This window comes from Etheostoma cragini, chromosome 3, assembly GCF_013103735.1.
Source record: "Etheostoma cragini isolate CJK2018 chromosome 3, CSU_Ecrag_1.0, whole genome shotgun sequence".
Classification (NCBI taxonomy): Eukaryota; Metazoa; Chordata; class Actinopteri; order Perciformes; family Percidae; genus Etheostoma; species Etheostoma cragini.
In genome coordinates this window covers 17,162,329-17,180,602 of record NC_048409.1, presented here as the reverse complement: position 1 = coordinate 17,180,602, position 18,274 = coordinate 17,162,329, and the positions used below count along the sequence as shown (strand labels likewise).

The window sequence follows — 18,274 nt, the reverse complement described above, 5'->3', positions numbered from 1 at the left end:
ACGTTGACGATGGGATTCACCACAATAAGAACACAGATGCAAACAATTTTGCAGTTTGAGAACACATCATGAATCTGACGTAGACTTTGGGACCATTGGCAAGAGAACATTTTTTTTTTAAATGTAGGAAGATATTGGTGAATTAGGCCCATTGATACCACTCTCATGCGTGTGAAGTGAGTAAGACAACAGCGGGTTAACTTAGCTTAGCACGAAGACTGAAAACAGCAGGAAACAGCTCGCCTGAGAACAGTTTTTGAAGTCTATGACAGGAAAACATTTTTGTTTTCAGGGTCAAATGTGTTTCACAGCATGTGTTGTCTTCACGTTACAAGAGTACAAAGCTTTGTCTGTTAAGCTAAAAAGATGAGATGGGATTTATGTGAACCGCAGTGCTGCTGCTTGTTGACTTCATCATGCACAGCGCTCTGGTAACATCACACTGTTCACATTCACAGTGAAACCCCATGCTTTTTCTCAACACTTTTCATTTTCTGACTGTGAGGCCATCTGACCCTGTTCATTCAATAGTCTCAACAGCATCACTCCCTCCCTATGGATTTTGTTGTTGAAATTCAACTCGAAGCATTGTAATATCTTCTTGTATCTTATAATGGAAGTCAGCTGAGATAAGGTCCAAATCAGAATCAGAATCAGCTTTATTTGCCAGGTATGAGGACACATACGAGGAATTTTTCTTTGGAACATTGTTGCTCACACTGTGCTTACACATACAAAACAACCAAACAATGTATACACAGTAACATATACATACTCTAAACAGAAACAATATAGTGTTTTACAATACTTTATTTTTGGTCTCTAGTGTGAGTCCACTCACTTTTGATGGTGATCTGATGGCACATTTTCATTAGTGTGGTTTTGTATTTTGGTTTATGTTATCTTTTTCACAGGTAAAAAATCTTGCTAGTGCTCCAATAGTGGATAGCTGGCTTTCTGGTCACGGTTTGACTGTATTTCCTGTTCTTTTTCTGAATTTTAGTTAATGTTCTTATTAAATGTGACAAATAATGATACTAACATGCTGTAGAGAGCACCACTCTGCCTAAGTAAAGCCTCATAGAGCAAAATACACAGCCATGTGAAATGTGTCTTCCTATGCGTAAGGGAATGAAACATAAAAGCAGCACTGGGAATATGAACCAAATGTTCATCTGTTGCCATATGCACTTTCATTGCCAATTCTTCATTGTTGAATGGATATGGTGAATGTATAAAGTTGTCTATACAGGTTTATGTTGTTCAGATGTTCATGCGATAATGGCCTTTGACTAAGAAGTCAGGGCCTCAGTCTGAGGAGTATTTTACAGAGGAAAAGTATACCCTGTAAACCTGACAGAGCTGGCGTACTGTCAGGCCGTGTTGTTTTCCCTCACATGTTGTTGCCAAACCTACCTCAAACTCCTTAGGCTTTGCCACATAAACATGAAGCAAACTGTGCCACAGGAAACACATCAAACAAACAAGTGAGCATATGTATATCCATAGGCTAACATTTTCAGTCTAGAGTTGTATAAATATGTCTAGGTGTATATTGGTTTTAGACCCAGCATTCCCTCAGCATACAGTTATTAAAAAATATGAATAATCAAAAGTCAAATGTTTGTGTAGTAACAAGAGATGAGCTGTTGTGGGTTCTGGAATGACGGAGCCAATTAATGCTGACACTAATAGATTCAGCCTAACCAGAATTTATAGATGTCATCACTGTAAATTTCATGTTCATATCAAAACTGAATTCTTTCTGAATAAAATTTCAACAAATCCTCTCACAAAATAAGAAACAGAAGAACCCAGACCACTTTTTTGAAATTTATAATTTGTATATTTATTTAATCAATTGAATGTGTAAACAAAGTTTTTGAGTCACTAAGGCTTAATTTTCATGATTATTTTTTTGTCCTTTTTACTTTTTAGTTTTTGATAGTGACAGGGGATAGACAGGAAAATGGGGGAGAGGGTAGACAAGTCAACAGCATAATACTGTTATTATGATGATAACAGTTATTGTTGATCTGCATTTCTGCATAATATTCAGAGCAACATCTTTTATTGTGCCAGTTGTAGTCTCTCACATTCTTATAACATCAACCAAAAAATCAAAACTTATCTGTTTATCCCTTTCTGTTCTTTCGGCTTTTGTTTTCTGGTCATTATTTGGTAAAAGGCTGTGCTCGTGCAGAGATGCTGTGGACCCTGTAAGGCAGCCGACTGGTCAGCGGGGTGAAGGGAGGAGCGTTAGACTCAGTGTGAAGAGTCCATGAAGGATGAGAAGTTTGTGGCAGCCGTCCCTTCAGCTGGAGGAAAATACGTGGAGGCTCCCTGTACAGAGCAGGAGAAGACAAAGGAAACAAAGAAAGACGTTGACCACAGACCTCAAGTCATATATCTTTTGTGTTAACTAAACACTGCCATTTTTGATCTTTCATATCAGATGTAAAGAGATTTTCTGAATAATTTCCAATATGTTCTACTACAAAACTACTTTTTGTGTTGATTTTGGCGACTCCTGTGGACAAACATGGAAATGGTTGTGACATGAAAATCTTGATCTGGCTAGCACGTGCGTTTGTTTAGGAAGACGTAACTTATTTTTAATACTATTTTCTATTTAATAACCCAGCTGTTTCAAAAAACAAAAGCAAAGTTAAAACTTAATCTTTGTGTTTGCCAATAATAAAACATAAATATATGAATGGTAAAATCTATTTGGTGGAATCTACCTTTTATTTAAAAAATCTAATCGCAACAAGTTCCCAAGCTTTTTACAAGCTTTTATCCACTTCACATTGTTTTTAATCTAACTTCTGTTTTAGATTAAGAAAAACTGTTACGCTCTATTCAGATCAGTTTCTATTGATGTGAATTCCAGTAAACAACTATGCTGAGGATGATAAAGTGTGGTTAATTGTTGTTCTGAAAATACACCATTCCTGGCCCTATGTATGTCAGATCACACTGTAAAGTTGATCCGATGTGGGTGGTCAAGTCTGGAGACCTGAACGGTCTTTTCCCACAATTCCAGGTCTGTTCAAGTTTGTGGAAAAACTTGAATTAAAGGCACCCTGGGTATTTTTTAATTTTTTTAAAGGGTTTACTTCCATTTATTGTTTCTCACCTAAACAAAACAAGTGTGTCCTTAAAAACACGTTTACTACATGTCCTACTTGATAAGACATTTATAAACTGTATTGTAAAGCTGTTATCCTTAAGATTTGCATGGTAAAGGCAAACGTAGTTACTGAATGTAAATAAGATGAATGACTGAAATAGGTTTTGATGTTTTAAGAATGTTGGGGATTATAACTTTAATGTTTTAAATCCGGCATTGTTTATATCAGATCGTGGTCATCTTGTTCTCTTCTTTAATGTTGCACTGCTTTTTACAGCACATTAATCATTAAGATGAGGGATGTGGAGGGTTCATCCGAATGCTTAAAGGATGTATAATGGATGGATGTTGGCGGAGATAAGGAGGTTTGGGTCATTTGTGGGACATTAAGATGGTTAGTCTCACAGGCAGGGATAAAGAAAAATTAGACAACACATACATACAGTATGTTTGTAATGGTATCTTTGTCTGTGTGTGTGTGGACCGCACACTGACTGGGTGGAGCTAGTGAACTGCGTGGGAGTTGGCGACGTCCATCATCAGAGGAGCTGTCGGGGAAGATGCTGTGCTCTCAGAGGGCTCGGTCACAGGGCCGCTACTCCTCTGACACACACAAAGAGAAACACACACACACAATGTACTCTGGTGTATAATGTGCACACATGGAAAAATAAAACCGTCACATTCAGTCATTACAGATGAAGTGATATAGATGATTTATGATTATAAGCCTTAAATTAGAAGCACACTCTGATTACATGATTGTTTTTTCCACGATCAGGGAAAGTCTGAACAAATCTAGTGTGATCCTTTTCTCTGAATCACGGAAGGCTTGTATCATGTGGATTCACTGACAGTTTTCCTGTCATTATTTACAATGTCTCACGGGGAGACAGAGACTACGCACTACTGCTTGAAACATGCAAAGAAACATAACAAATGTAAAATATTAGGCTACTTAACGTACCATAGAAATCATTTGTTTATATAAATTTAGTTTTTACCTTATGACAGCCTAACTTTAACAACAATGTTGACAATACATTTGTTCAAAAAAAAAAAAACTGAAAGAAAACATTATAATATATTACATTATAATTGTCAATGAATTCTACTGCATGAAAAGTTTCACTCAGGAGAGAGAATTTACAGGGTTCCAATGTGCATGTATCCTACTTAACCATTTTCTCACTTCTCATATTAGAGTGACCATATTTTGATTTCCAAAAAAGAGGACACTCGGCCCGGCCTCAAGACACAAATTCAGACAGGCTTCTCAGAGGTTAATGAACAAGCTTTATTATGCCTCAATGTTACAAAAATAATGTAATGTAATAAAATAAATCTGTAACAAAACTATAGCTCTCTTTTCAAATAAATAAATAAATGTAAAATGATGTTCTAAGTATGACCTGTTATGTGTCAGTTTCAAAATCCAGCTTCAACTTAATATTTATTAAAACCTTTTCAATGTAATAAGATAAGGTTTTTTAGTGTCCATGTGCGCTTTGAGATCTCCAGCAACTTTTATTAGACACTGAATCATGTGCTTTTGCACACAATGCACTACGCCTCCCACTTGTCCCAACCGGGACGGTAGCCTACGTGGAAATATTTTTTGCAGTTCAACTGTGAAGCTGCATTTACGCTTTGGTATTTTGTGTGCAATGCTCGGCTGACTGATCTGCTCCCTGTATGTGCTCCCTGTCTGATCTGCTCCCTGTATGTGCTCCCTGTCTGATCTGCTCCCTCTATGTGCTCCCTGTCTGATCTGTTTGCTGTATATGCTCCCTGTCTGATCCACTCCCTGTATGTGTGCTTTGCAGAGCCGCCCGCAAGGCAGCCTCTTGGGAATTATGTCACGCAACAAAGTACTATAGTATTGTGTGCAAAGCGCCGATCAATTTAAGTACACGCTTATGGTCCCCTGAAAAACAGCAAAAGGTAGCCTGAGAGTGTGAAACCTGAAAACGTATTTGTACTTTTTAGAATTATTATCAAGTTTTTTAATTTAAAAAAATATATATTCAAAAAGCCTACATTGATGCAGATCAAATCCCTTTTGCCCCAGAGCATCTGAGTGGGATCTTTTGCACAATTGGTCATAAATGTTCCAAATGAACCATGTCCACACATTGTAGGACATTTATAAATATGAGTCCTGAGTCTGTGTCTTACCAGGTCCTTGATGCTGCCAAGCACAGCGGTAGTAAGGATGCCTGTGAAGAAGGCCACGAGGTTCAGGCCAGTAAGGTTCCAAATTAAAATGTACAGAGTGAAAACTTCCTCACAGCTTTGTACTCCAACATACTCGTAGTAGTTGCTGAGGTAGCCTCCACTGCAGAACAAAACAGCTCTGTTAACTACAAATTCATTTAAAATGTGTTGGACAAGAACATTCATTAAAGACTAGATGAAGCCTGACATTTGAAAGGTGAAATTAATAAAGATATTTTAGCCAACAGTTGTTATCAGTGTGTTTGAACTGTGATGACATGGCAGTGGTAACAAAACCCTGAGATAATGTAGTAGTGTCATTGTCTCACTTGGCGCAGTTGTACAGGTCGCAGCAGTAGCAGGTCCCACTTCGTACTGTAATACTACAAGACTCCGTTGGACTCCAACACGACACCTGAAAACAGGAAAAACAAGGTTTAAATCTGACAGTGTTCACCGCCAAATACAATCACTGACAAGTGTTAGACATTTTTTTGCTTGTACAGCAAGTACATTTACTTACAGAGGTGTAGAAATTCTCATAGACGTAGCTGCTGCCGCTGCTGTAATACTGGCATCTCCCTGCTTTCATTGGACGCATGTCCTGGCAAAAGTTAATGTGTGAAGGAATATCATCCACAGGATTTCAAAACAACACCAATTAATTTTTATTAAGGATGAAACAAGTCTGGAGTCCATTCCAGAACTCAGTCAGTTCACTTTGAACGCACTTTTGTTTAGGGCTCTTTTAGTTTGGTAAAATACGTTTATTTCCCCTGGAAATGTTTTCTGTAGTAAACATTCACAGTACTCTCGGGTGGCTTATTTTATGAAATACCAAATACCAGACTCAAACAATAAAATCCTGGACTATTATTGTCTCTGTTGTACATGTCGTGTGGTTAGATTTGGACCGCAGATGATACAAATTTTCCCATCTATTTTATTGTGAAACAAAACACGAAGCTGGTGAAAATATGATTATATATTGTTCTCTTGTTGGAGTTGTTGTGCTGTTAGTTGATCATTTTATTGTTCGTATTACATCAGTGTGTTATGGGACATCTGAAGGAGTTTGAGTCATCTCTACCATATGGTATGAAAAGGAACAAAAACATTAAGAGAGGATATGCAATCCTAGCTGGTTTTGAATAGGTTGAAAAAAGGTGACCTGTTGCACATCATAATGTACGGCACTATGAGTAGACTCAGTGAAAGAATCAAAAAACGACCTTTAACACACTAAAGCATGATGACATCACTAACGGTTACTTTGAGAATTTATTATTAAAGGTAGGTATGCACTTATCTTCTATACTGTATTGTATACCCTTACACAATAGTTCTATAACCAAATATTATATATCATCTCATTTAAGATAAAAGAGGAAGTCTTCTCTGATTAAGCAGATCTAAATAGAATGTATTAGTCTTTATTGTAGAGGTTGAAATCAGGGATTAAGCTTTGCTTTTGAACCTGTAAGTTATTTCAGGGAGGAAGCTTGCTGTCTATTACAGCCCCATCTATCACATTCGTACACTTTTGGGCCAAAGACAGCTGGAATTCCCTCAAACGTTTTACACTGATGGTGCCTCTCGGTCCAATCCAGTTTGTTTTCTCACATTAGGCTTTAACAACTGATAATTTACAAAGTCAAAAAACTAAAAAACTAAACCAGAAAATGTTCTCTACACTGAGCTATATTATATGGGAACCCATTTCATGGACAAAATTATGTCAATATTGCCAACAGAGCGATTTTGGCACCCACTGTGGGCTAAAAGGCTCCCAGTCAACCAGCACAGTGGTTTGTTATTGCTTTACGGACTACTATTACTCCTATGTTTATTCATCCAGCACAATCATAACTTGTGTCACACTACACGCATGAAAGTGCAGGTAACTCACCATGTTTAAGACAATACAGACGCCATCGATCACCAAACACACAAAAGAGGTGATGATCCCGAAGCTGAGGAATACAATCGCAGCCGTCAGCTGGAGGAGGAACAAAAGAAAAGGCAAAAAGGAGAGAATTTCCATATAAAGATGAATATCTGTCTTTTTGCAAATTATAGCTAAAAAAGTGTTTTTGTCTTTCCAACAGATGGCAGTCACAGCAGCTACCGTTTTCAAACCATACGTTTATTGGTTGATAAATGTTAAAGCTAATATAGGTTTGTCCCAGGGTAGTTTGCTCGTAAAATAGCTTTAAAGGGTGTTAAAGGGAAGAAAGGATTTCTTTAATCTTAAAATACCTTATAAAAAATATCTAATATTAAATGCTTGTGCTCTCGACACAGGACTTTCACCCCGAAGACCGGCATTTGTGTCCCGTTTGAAAATAAATGAGAAGTAATTTTACTCTTAACAAAGATAACGGAAGTTTGTGCGGGATTACGCCGTGTATGTATGCACCAGAAAGTATTTTTTGTGCCTAAACATAAACATGTTTTTAAAACTGCAACTGTTACATTTATATGAGAACAGAAAACACTCCTGTGGGTTGTATTTCCGCCCCGTGTTTTAGATCTGTCTAAAATAAAAGGATCCTTCCTTGGCCCATGCTACACCCTTCCACCCACTGTTAGATCGGACCAGTGGACCTCTGGCTCGCCCAATGGGAGTGTTCGCCCCATGTGGGCTGGGTCCTGCAGCGGCCCAGGTTTGGGTCTGTCATTCCCTGTCTCTCTCCCCCTTTCATGCCTATCTACTATAATAAAGGGAAAATTATCTCCTTGGCAGAGGTAATAATACAATTACTATTTTTGAATACATTTTAAAAATATCAGCATTTATTAATTGTCATTTTGTATGGGCTTACTATTTCTTGCTTGCTTTAAATTTATGTATATGTGAGTGTATGTATGTTTGTTTGTCTTTATGTCCTTGTGTACATATTATTTAAACAGTGTATTATATACATAATATACAATATTACAAAAATGTTTTGCAAACAAGACAATTACAACAAAGTGAAGATTATGAAAATATTTAGGAATAATGTTGTCCCTTCCACTGTAGCAAACAGGTGGACTATACACAGTCCTAGAGATACTGGATGCTGAAGGCCTGATATCATTATCAGAACAGAAACATGACAGTCTTACTTGTTTAAACTATGAATCTTCCAAATCATAATATTATTCCTGCCTACTTGAGAGCAAACAAAGCAAAGTATTTGCATTAGCACACTGTAACTGATAGCTGTTGACTTGCAGACTGAGCGTCTAAACGGACTCAGTGCATCTTCCCTTCATTCCTGTTTTTCAATAATCACAATCTCAATTCATCACATGCTGGAATAATATCATCTGTGAATATTTTTTGCACTGAATAGGTTCCCTGTCTTCTCCTTTATTTAAAGTTCTTATCACAAGAACCCACTGCACTATTGATAAAAACCTAATCCAAATCCAAATCCAAGCACATTCAGTTATATCCAAGAACTCCTGTAATGTCTGCAAATTCCCTGATCACCCACTTGAACAGCTGCTGATTTGAACATTTCCGGCATGAAGCGTTTTTTGGCTTAAAGGTTGTGATGGATGAAAGGTTAGGGGGTGGGGGTGTGTGTGTGTGGGGGGGGGGGGGGGGGGGGGGGGGGGGGGGGGGGGGGGGGGGGGGGGGGGGGGGGGGGGGGGGGGGGGGGGCTACAGAGATACTTTATATAATGGCAAACAAGTTGTTGATACAGTGCAAAAAACTCTGTACAGATTACGTACTGGAAGTGTTAATGTTTTACTGTCTTGCATCACAGAGTCAAAGCAGATTTTTTGAGATTTTTAATTTTAATTTTTACACTGATCAATGTAAAAGTGTTGGCAGAATACTGAAAAATTTGCCAGATGAAATCAATTGATTACAAACAGGCAATCTCCATTTAAGTAATTACAGTAACTGGCTGCACCTGTGATACTGATTGGTTGTAAAGAGAGGTGTATACTTATGCAAAAGTTTATTTTGTTTTTGTAACTCCTTTTGTCCACTTTGTTTAAAAAAAGTCTGTTTTTATGTTGACATTAGTGTCTTTTTCTGAAAAACGGAGCGTAGGAAAATAATGGCATGTACATCAGCATTATAAATATTTGACCCTAATATGACCGATACGTGGAGGAAAAGCTAAATAACTTTTAGATAGTTTATTGAGAAAGAACAGTTTTTAATAACAAAGTTACATGAGGCACATACCATTACTTCACTTACATACCGTTCTTTGTTAAACAAATCAAATAACCTAATTCCCTTTCCTTTACACAGCCATAATCGCTATCATTAGCTAATGTTCTTCTGTTATAGTACCTTGTTTTTTACTTTCTAAAATGGCCACTGTAAAAAGGCAATAAAAAAACATTTTATATTCTGTCAGTGGGGAGCAGGTAGAAGTGATCAGCAGAAATGTACAAAGGCTGAAATAACATAAGGGTCAGTTGCCTCATCTAGAGCAGAGCTGCATTCTATTGAAAGGAATGTGTGTTGAATAACAACATAGATAGGCTACGCATCAAGTTCTGGTTTTCCATTTATTTCTATTGCAGTGGTTTACTATGAACTGTGCTGCATTTAGTTAAATAAAGCTCCTTTGTGTGTTAGATGTCAGTTTCTTGAGAAACTGTGCATTTAATCTGAAACAGATAATTGAATTACTGTTGCTTTACCTGTAAAATTGATAAGTTTGTGCAGTTCACAATAAGCCAGGGGCTGATTTACGCCTCAAAAGCCTTATGAGTTAGTTACTTGAGGTTAGACAGAGATGAAGCACGGGAACGTCAATTTTGGCAGCTAAAACGACAATTTGGGCAGATTTATTTTAACATAAATTGTAGCTAGCTAGCTAGCTCAATTAGCTAATGTCAGGGGTGATTCTAGGATCGGACATTTAGGGGGCTCAGCCCCTAATGAGAATGTGACACGAATACTCCGCCTTGCAATAGTGTAACCCCCCCCCGCTAAATCAGTGATTGTATAAGCCAATAATCTCTTTCAAACATTCAGATATTTTAATTGCTTACATTTCAAGTTGGGATCTAATCTGCACCATGAAATTACCACCTTTTTTCTACCAACGTTAAACTTCACAACCGCGGTCCTGCTCTCCCTCTGAGAGATTAGATAAAGACTCAGCTCAAAGCGGGATTCTGTCACAACCATCTCTGATTGGTCAACACTACGTTTCTGTTAACCCTTTCCTTGACAGGGTTACAGGTGCATAGCATCAACAACAGAAAACGCAGGCTAATAAACCTTTTTCAAACCCTTTCATGTTTCAAATTCAATACAGGTCCGGAAACACTACTACTAACGTACAGTAAACACTAAGGGCTTGTTCCGACTGCTTGCCCAATTTTGTTTTTTGGTACATTATTTTCGCTGCTTGTTTTTTGTTTGTTTTTGTTTCTACTTTTTATTTTTACATTTCAATGTATTTTACACAGCACATTGGTGCTTCTTTGTACAGCACTTTGGTCAGCTTAAGCTGTTTACATGTGCCACAGAAGTAAAAGTAACTTACTATATTTAGATTGTATGCAGAAAGTCTGTACAGCCAAAAAACACATTAATAAAATAAATTGTCTACACCATGACTCGACACCCCCATTTCTAATGCTTCCATGTTGAAATGCCGTGTCACCAACAAAGCTATGAAGATGGAAATTTGATCTGATCGCTTGCAAATAACAGTGTAAGCTGGGTATTGGTAGCCTACTTGATACAACCAAAACAACCCACTGTAGTATTGAAACTTCTCTAGTCAAACTATAACTGCATTTGATCTTTTATGTACCCAGATCAAGAAAAAAAGAACATTTCTATAGTTTTGATCACAGACAATCACTGCAAGTGTTTGGTTAAATTTGACTGGCTGACTACTGCGGCAGCTACGACCCACACAGGCTGTGTTGTGGCAAAGTTGGGGTATTTGACAGTTCAGCTAAGCATGCTGAGATTTAGTCACAAAAATGTAGACAGTTGCAACTATATCTGCTGTGTTACTGTCTGTCCTACCGACCAGGATTAATATTGTGGTCTCCTACAAACATTTTAAAAGTGAAGGCGGAGACATGAGATTCTCATTGATATAATTTAAAAGTCCCCAGTGTCACAATGGGAGGCCACAAGATGTCTGCTATGTTGCAGAGCAGTACTGCTGGTCACCATGAAAACATCCATCATGGTCTTAGCCAAAACACATTCTCTTTTGGCAGGGCGGGGCGGGGTGTGCACAGTGAAAACATGAGAAAAGATTATTACATAAGACGTAGGTGTGTGTGAGAATATACCAGCTTTTTGCGATTTTCTTCCAGATGCAGTCCCAGAAGTCCCAGGAATGAACCAAGGGTCAGCTGTAAAAAACATCATATAATGACCACAAGACGTGTTATGCAAAATGTAGAAAAATGTTTTATTTTCATAAGAACTTTGTTATGATGTGGTTCTCTTCCAAGGAAAGAAATCAGCAAGATACTATGAAAATGGGCTTTGTGGTACCATAAAACATGCATGCGTATATGTTTTATGTACTGTTGCCAAGGGTGATCAAAAGCTACACAATGAATGATTCAGTAACAGCATGGCCCAAATTTTAAAAAAGTTTTAAAGAGCTTAGATTTCCCAAGGAAATTAGTTATCACATGCTGAGGGTGTTTTCATATGTTTTAAAACTTCCTGCTGATTTACTGGTAGCAGCAAAGTTTAAACCCAATCTTTCGATTCACTGTATTTCATGAAATAAGCCATACTGGGAATTATGGAGATGGGTAAGCCACTTACAATTACTCCAGAGATGTAGCCAGTCACATTCAGGCTCTCGGTTCGGGTGGTTGTGTAGACTCCCAGCATCACCAGCAGCAGGGACAGACTGAGCATGCCCAGTACCAGCCACAGAGCTCGCCTGACCCTCCCCATCATTTCTGACACCCACAGGAGAGAGAAACATGTTACAGTATCTGGGACAGCTCACAACAAATAAAACAATAAAACAGACTTGGCAGCTTCCTATCTGCATATTTCTAGTTTAATGTCAAAGTGGACAAAATAAACCTGATTTAATTTGATTTAATTTAAATTGATTTCATTCTGCAAATAAACCTTATGATCTCTATCTTGTTCAGTTGACTTGTCATGAATGTTTAACACTCAGCATATTGGAGCAAAGTAGTAGATTTGATTATATTGCTCTAATGCAATTAACAAACAAACCTTAGCTTGTAACCCTCTGAGTATTTAAATGAAACCAACAAGAAAATGCCCTTGTTATTAAGTAACATTTAAGATTAGAGATAGTTCTACAGATTATTTCACAACAAACACCCCAAAGCTGAAATAATCATCTTTACTCAGGTACAGAGTATTGTAGACCACAGTAAGTTATTTTTTCTGATTATGCCCTTCAAGAAGACAAATTATATTTATCCAATTTTAAACAAATATTTGTAAATTATGACAACATCAAAAAGAAAAACACTCATTCATTCGACCACTGCTACAATGGATGTAGGATAATGTTTCTTTCTAACTAGGCATTATGCTAAAAATGCACATCTATGCTTTAATAACCCTAAAAACAACAACATCCACAACATCAACGCATTTGCAGTAAAGTGTAAATTGAGAAAGGTATCTTCAATAATCCCAGCTGGTGACAAGGCAAAAATAGCATTTATTTTCCTCAATGGAAATAAATCCAAGAAAGTGGCAACCCTTAACCTGGTACATTAATCCTAATTTCAGAAAAGCTAAATAGTATGAGGAAAAACATCGTAAGTATACTGCGGTACTTGAAGAAATGTTGCAAATTCTATACTATAAATACATTAACGTTCATCACCAATTCTCCAACATTGAATACGCGAGACACACAGTAATAGTAATGTGTAGCCCTACATTCCACCAATGTTGAGACGCGTTTGTAAAAAACTGTTTTTTACTAGCCTACGTAAATTTGTATTGACGTAATCTGCATGTGAAATTAACAACAACCATTTAACAGCCAAAAAAAACAAAAAAAAACACAATGATTACTACAATGTACATCTCTTTCAGATTATTAGGCCAAAAGTTGAAAATGTCTCCAATAAAAATGTAACTGAAATATGTCAACAGTCTCGAAGATTAATTTAGTAATTGAGTTTAAACATAGGCTATGCTGTTTAATGCAGTTGCCCCTGTCACGGTCTCATGTACTTGACCGTATTACCATCTCCCTTGGAGTTACCTGTTGCTCGGCTCTTTGGAGCTGGTTTGTCCCGGCCCGGCGCTCCCTGGATCCTAGCAGTCATGATAGATCCACTCTCAAGTCAGAGTCCAGTTCAGGTATCAGTTCAGGGTTACAAAGCTACTCTAAGCTTTGTCAGTTCTGAGTTGCACGGAAATCTAATACGAGTGTGCTTGCAGCTCTGTGCGTAATTTGCTCCGGCCTCTGCTGCATTCAAAGACGGTCGGAAACGTGCCTGACTACTGCAATCAACGGCCCTCCTTGACCCCATGTTCCTTCTTCTCTCTATGAAATGTTTTTCCATGCTACAACTCTCTTTGCTCCATATGTGCCGTGTGGTAAACTAGTTTAATTATCCGCATTCAGTTAGGAATATACAACATGTTAGTGAAATATGAAATACCCAGATTAGAGGTTCCAGGGCCTCAATATTGGAAGCAATGTTAAAGACCCTTGTCTTGTCAGTGGATTTAGTTTTTTCTGTTGCATATTCTCAAACAAATTTTAAATTAGGCACAAACCAAGAGTATGCATTTGGAACCCTAGTGATCTTGAGCCTCACAGTTGCCTGCATGCAACAGTTGGTAATTGAGCCTCATCTATGAATGAAGGATATGTACCAGGCAGCTAAAAATATGTTTTTTTAGTTTTTGTTGAAAGATTTGTTTAGGCCATTTTAGGTCTTTATTTTTCGACAGGAGAGCTTAGACTTGAAAGTGGAAAAACATGCAGCAAAGGGCCGCAGGTCTGGGTTGAACCCACGGCCGCAGCGTTGAGGACTAAGCCTATTCATATGGGTGTGCGCTCTACCAGGTGTGCTAGCTGGGCACCCAGTTTTTTTAAGCTTGTAAATGACTTATTTTGAAAAATATTTCCCAGAAAATGAGTGACCATGTAGCCTTAGGGAGAGGAATAACTCATGATTCATTAACTGATTCATATTGACATTTCACTCATCATGCCTACATACAGTCCAGTTAAATTATGGAAAGTGGTAAATTTACTGAACAATGTCACATCCATGATGATCTGTCCTGTCTGAACTCTGGGTGTTGTCTGTGCAGCTCACTTTTGCAACATCTCACAGAGAATAGAAAGATTTAAAAATACAAGTATATGTACCATAAAAAAATGTATTAACAAACATAAGAAAGAGAATTGATATAATGTGTCCCACTTTCTGTCTTTCTCAGTGACGCGCATGTTAGCAGTAAATGTCATGGAAACACAATGACGACCCAACTGAGGTCAGTAAGTGCTGCAGGCCACTCTGAGTTCTCACTTTGCACTTAGACACAAATTGACCTCTTGCAAAACATAACTGTAGATAGCAACATTAAGAGTTTTTAACTGCTGGACAGAATCTATTTGAAACTGGATCTCGTTGAAAAACAAAACTTTTGGAAAACCCAAAAGTGTGAAAATAGTCCTCAGCAGACCATTGACCAAGTAGGAACACCTGCTGATGGGAGGTGTGAAATGGGTTAACAATTAGTGGAGATTTGAAAACACAGTTATTTTTTGTTTGAGGGCATCCCACGTCACAGTATTGACATCACAACTATTTTAAAAAGATGGCAACTGGATGCTAAAATTGTGTTTTTGCTGCACATCATCTAAACAATGGAACTTTTAAGAGCCAATGTCCCAGCAAACACTCAGGATTTTGTTGAGGTATTAGTTGTCCAACGCTGTGAGGGGGCAGCAAGCAGGTTAGCTGATGCAGAGTGGAGTGGGTGGGGTTGGGGTATAGGGTTTGATCATGTCCTGGATGTATGCTGGGGCTGATCCGTTTGTCGCCTTGTATTCAAGTACTAGTGTCTTAAAGCGGATGCGGGCAGCAATTTGTAACCAGTGAAGAGAGTGGAGGAGCTGTGTAGTGTAAGAGAACTTGGGGAGGTTGAAGACAAGTCAGGCTGCTGTGTTCTGAATGAGCTGTAGGGCCCGGATGACAAACGCAGGCAGGCCAGCCAGGAGGGAGGTGCAGTTTTATTATTACATTATACAGAATTTATTATTTTTACACAGCACAGTGTAAGTTCATGTACTGTAGGGCTATTTTTATATAAAGTAGGCTTAATTTAGCCCACATTGTGTATACTGTGTGACGAAAGAAGAAAAACAACCCACACATTGACATAAGTGAAACAGATGTTTAGTATAGTATTTTTTGTCCACAGTGATAGAAATGTGCCTAACAAGCCCCATGGGTGGTTATTAACTTATTCTCAATATTCATGGAAAAAGGGTAAATGATACCGGAATAAAGTTAAAATAAGTTATTGTTTGTAGATTATTGTTGTTAATGTTGTTTTTAGTCTTTTAATTTAGTCGTGGTGTGTTTGTTTTTAAGTGTGTTTGTGTTGTTGCTGCTGTAACAAGGGAATTTTCCCTCTGTGGGATGAATAAAGCATCATCTAATCTAGTGTGCATATTTTGACCTATGAATTTGGTAAATTAAGATTGTTAAAGACTTCAAATCATGTGCTAGATGTAAAACAATAGATGTGACATGAAGTCATAACTAATGGGACCTTTTCAAAGAAATTCCATTGCTAGGCAACAGCCTGGCACCTGTCAGTTGCAACAGGAAATCAACTTGGGAATGTTTATATTTAAGTTGTGAGAAGGTCTTTTGCTTCATATCCTTGAAAACAGCGCCATCTTTTGTCGCTATGGAGACAAGACGTTTGCTAAACCAGTTAGCATTAGCCTTGTTTTGTCCACAGGTCCACAGTCTATGGTTTCGTCCATTTTGTTCAGTCTATTAAGCTAGCGTGGCTAACGTTACCTTAGACACCGTGCAGCAGAGATGGATGACGGTGACGAGCCAGGGATAGTCCTATCTCACAACACTTCTTCGGGGTCTAAGTCGGGCGGGGACAAGATGTTTTCCCTAAAGAAGTGGAACGCTGTAGCAATGTGGAGCTGGGACGTTGAGTGTGACACTTGTGCCATTTGTCGGGTACAAGTGATGGGTGAGTCCAAGGAACCAACGCTGTTTAGCTTAGCTCGGACACCGGCTAATGTAGTAAGCTAATGTAGCAAACATTTCATTTAATACCTAATGTCTCAGGCATAGCGTTACTTTAACATATTGTCTTGATTTGCAGACGCGTGTCTCCGATGCCAGGCGGAAAACAAACAGGAGGACTGTGTTGGTAAGACATTGTCGGCAATAAATGCCGCTTCCACACCTAGCTAGCTATAGTTGGGGACACTCAGTGCGATTCGTGGGTGAAGTTGAAACATTGTTGCATTTTTCATTTGGTTCACAGTGTCAAGTGCACCCCACATTGTAAATAAATGTCACACGGTTGAAACGGAATAAAACTCACTGTCACATGTGTCTAATGAAGTTACACTATCATAACGTCTTCGGTTTTCTGGTTTTACTTTATTGTTACTGGTGTTTTAGGAAAAAAATATGAGCAGCTGGCAAGGTAACTAATGAAGGAGGGGGTGGGCCCTGATAAGAAAGCTAACATTAGCTAGTATGTCGGGGCAGTTCAAGAAAGCATCAAGGCCAGTTTATTATAGAGGAAGGGGGTTTTACTAGTTCATCTTGGTCGTTTCATGTCAGTCAAATGAATGATATTAGAATATATTTGCATAGAGACATTGTATTTTTAGATGGAACCCATTAATATGACATTTGGCAAGTTACCTCCCAACAGATTTTCTTTAGCTACAGTAGCCATGTTTAATAAGTATTTTTAATAGAATTAATGTCAATTATACATCTTCAGTAGCCTACGTTTATATTCTGTGTAACCTAAGCTTTTTTCTCTCCTGTCTTCTATCTCCATCTTCTTTCAGTTGTATGGGGAGAGTGCAACCACTCCTTCCATAATTGCTGTATGTCCCTTTGGGTGAAGCAGAACAATCGCTGTCCCCTCTGCCAGCAGGACTGGGTGGTTCAAAGAATCGGCAAATAAGCTCCAACTCCAGGCAGTCTGATTCTCGGACGACACCTGTGTACACCCAAAAGTGGTGACAGACTTGACAATGATCACTGCAGTGTCCTGTGCAGAGAGCCAACTGTCCTCCTACTTATGAACGCATGTTCCAGTAGTCCTGGTGTCTAAGGAGGACGATGGACAAAATTTAAAGCGCTGCAGACAGATTGGTTGATGTGGCTGGAGAGAATATGAAGAGAAGGATAAACGTTGTTGCAATGTTTAGTCACATGTTACCTTTGCATTACTGTCTGTGGTGTTCAGCACGTCCCGATTGTGTCTTTTGAAAAAAATAAAGGACTGGGTATAGTTGTAAACTTATTCTTTTATCCAGTAATTATAATGCTGTAATTACTATAAATAGAAATTAAGGATTACTTTATGTAGCCTAGTTTTACAAAAAAAGTTTAGATGAAGGAAAGTGTACCGTCATGTTGCTTTTTTTGTTGTTTCTACTAACAGAAATGTTATCACCAGTGATCAAAAAGATCAGTCCAAAAATAAGAATTCTCGCAAAGGTTTACACTAAGCTTCACTTATTGTTAAATCAGACGGTTTCATTTCAGCAGGTGTTAATTTGAGCTATCAAACCCCCCCCACGACCAGCGGTAAAAGCCAATGAGTGCTTCTTTTACCAATATATATTTCACAATATCGTGTGCATTTCTAATCCAAACGACGCCAAACTTGGCAGTGCACTTACTCGTGCTCGTAGCAAGACAGCTGCCAAGTTTGAAATCAATCGGCCT

The 18,274-nt window shown here is 38.3% G+C and overlaps 2 protein-coding genes across 2 annotated transcripts; one reads left to right on the top strand and one right to left on the bottom strand.

Annotated features, from left to right (window-relative positions):
* Window positions 1-2,040: 2,040 nt before the first annotated feature.
* On the bottom strand, window positions 2,041-13,788 carry LOC117942495 (transmembrane protein 255B). Its single transcript, XM_034867970.1, has 9 exons — window positions 13,567-13,788; window positions 12,123-12,262; window positions 11,633-11,695; window positions 7,260-7,349; window positions 5,874-5,954; window positions 5,680-5,765; window positions 5,312-5,471; window positions 3,629-3,736; window positions 2,041-2,343 (listed from the first exon to the last, which is right to left on the bottom strand). The coding sequence occupies exons 1-8, from the start codon at window positions 13,628-13,630 to the stop codon at window positions 3,638-3,640; spliced, it is 783 nt and encodes a 260-aa protein (XP_034723861.1). The 5' UTR covers window positions 13,631-13,788; the 3' UTR covers window positions 2,041-2,343; window positions 3,629-3,637.
* Window positions 13,789-16,240: 2,452 nt separating this feature from the next.
* On the top strand, window positions 16,241-17,842 carry rnf7 (ring finger protein 7). Its single transcript, XM_034867892.1, has 3 exons — window positions 16,241-16,544; window positions 16,680-16,727; window positions 17,386-17,842. The coding sequence occupies exons 1-3, from the start codon at window positions 16,379-16,381 to the stop codon at window positions 17,502-17,504; spliced, it is 333 nt and encodes a 110-aa protein (XP_034723783.1). The 5' UTR covers window positions 16,241-16,378; the 3' UTR covers window positions 17,505-17,842.
* The last annotated feature ends 432 nt before the right edge of the window (window positions 17,843-18,274 follow it).

Excerpts from the sequence above, each read along its gene's own strand:
- LOC117942495 (XM_034867970.1), bottom strand. The coding sequence starts at position 13,630 with ATGACTGCTAGGATCCAGGGAGCGCCGGGCCGGGACAAACCAGCTCCA. Across the intron at positions 5,955-7,259 it reads TCTGTATTGTCTTAAACATG|GACATGCGTCCAATGAAAGC; the intron begins GTGAGTTACCTG and ends AACTTTTGCCAG. Across the intron at positions 3,737-5,311 it reads TTGGCAGCATCAAGGACCTG|AGGAGTAGCGGCCCTGTGAC; the intron begins GTAAGACACAGA and ends TGTGTGTGTCAG.
- rnf7 (XM_034867892.1), top strand. The coding sequence starts at position 16,379 with ATGGATGACGGTGACGAGCCAGGGATAGTCCTATCTCACAACACTTCT. Across the intron at positions 16,545-16,679 it reads TTGTCGGGTACAAGTGATGG|ACGCGTGTCTCCGATGCCAG; the intron begins GTGAGTCCAAGG and ends CTTGATTTGCAG. Across the intron at positions 16,728-17,385 it reads CAAACAGGAGGACTGTGTTG|TTGTATGGGGAGAGTGCAAC; the intron begins GTAAGACATTGT and ends ATCTTCTTTCAG.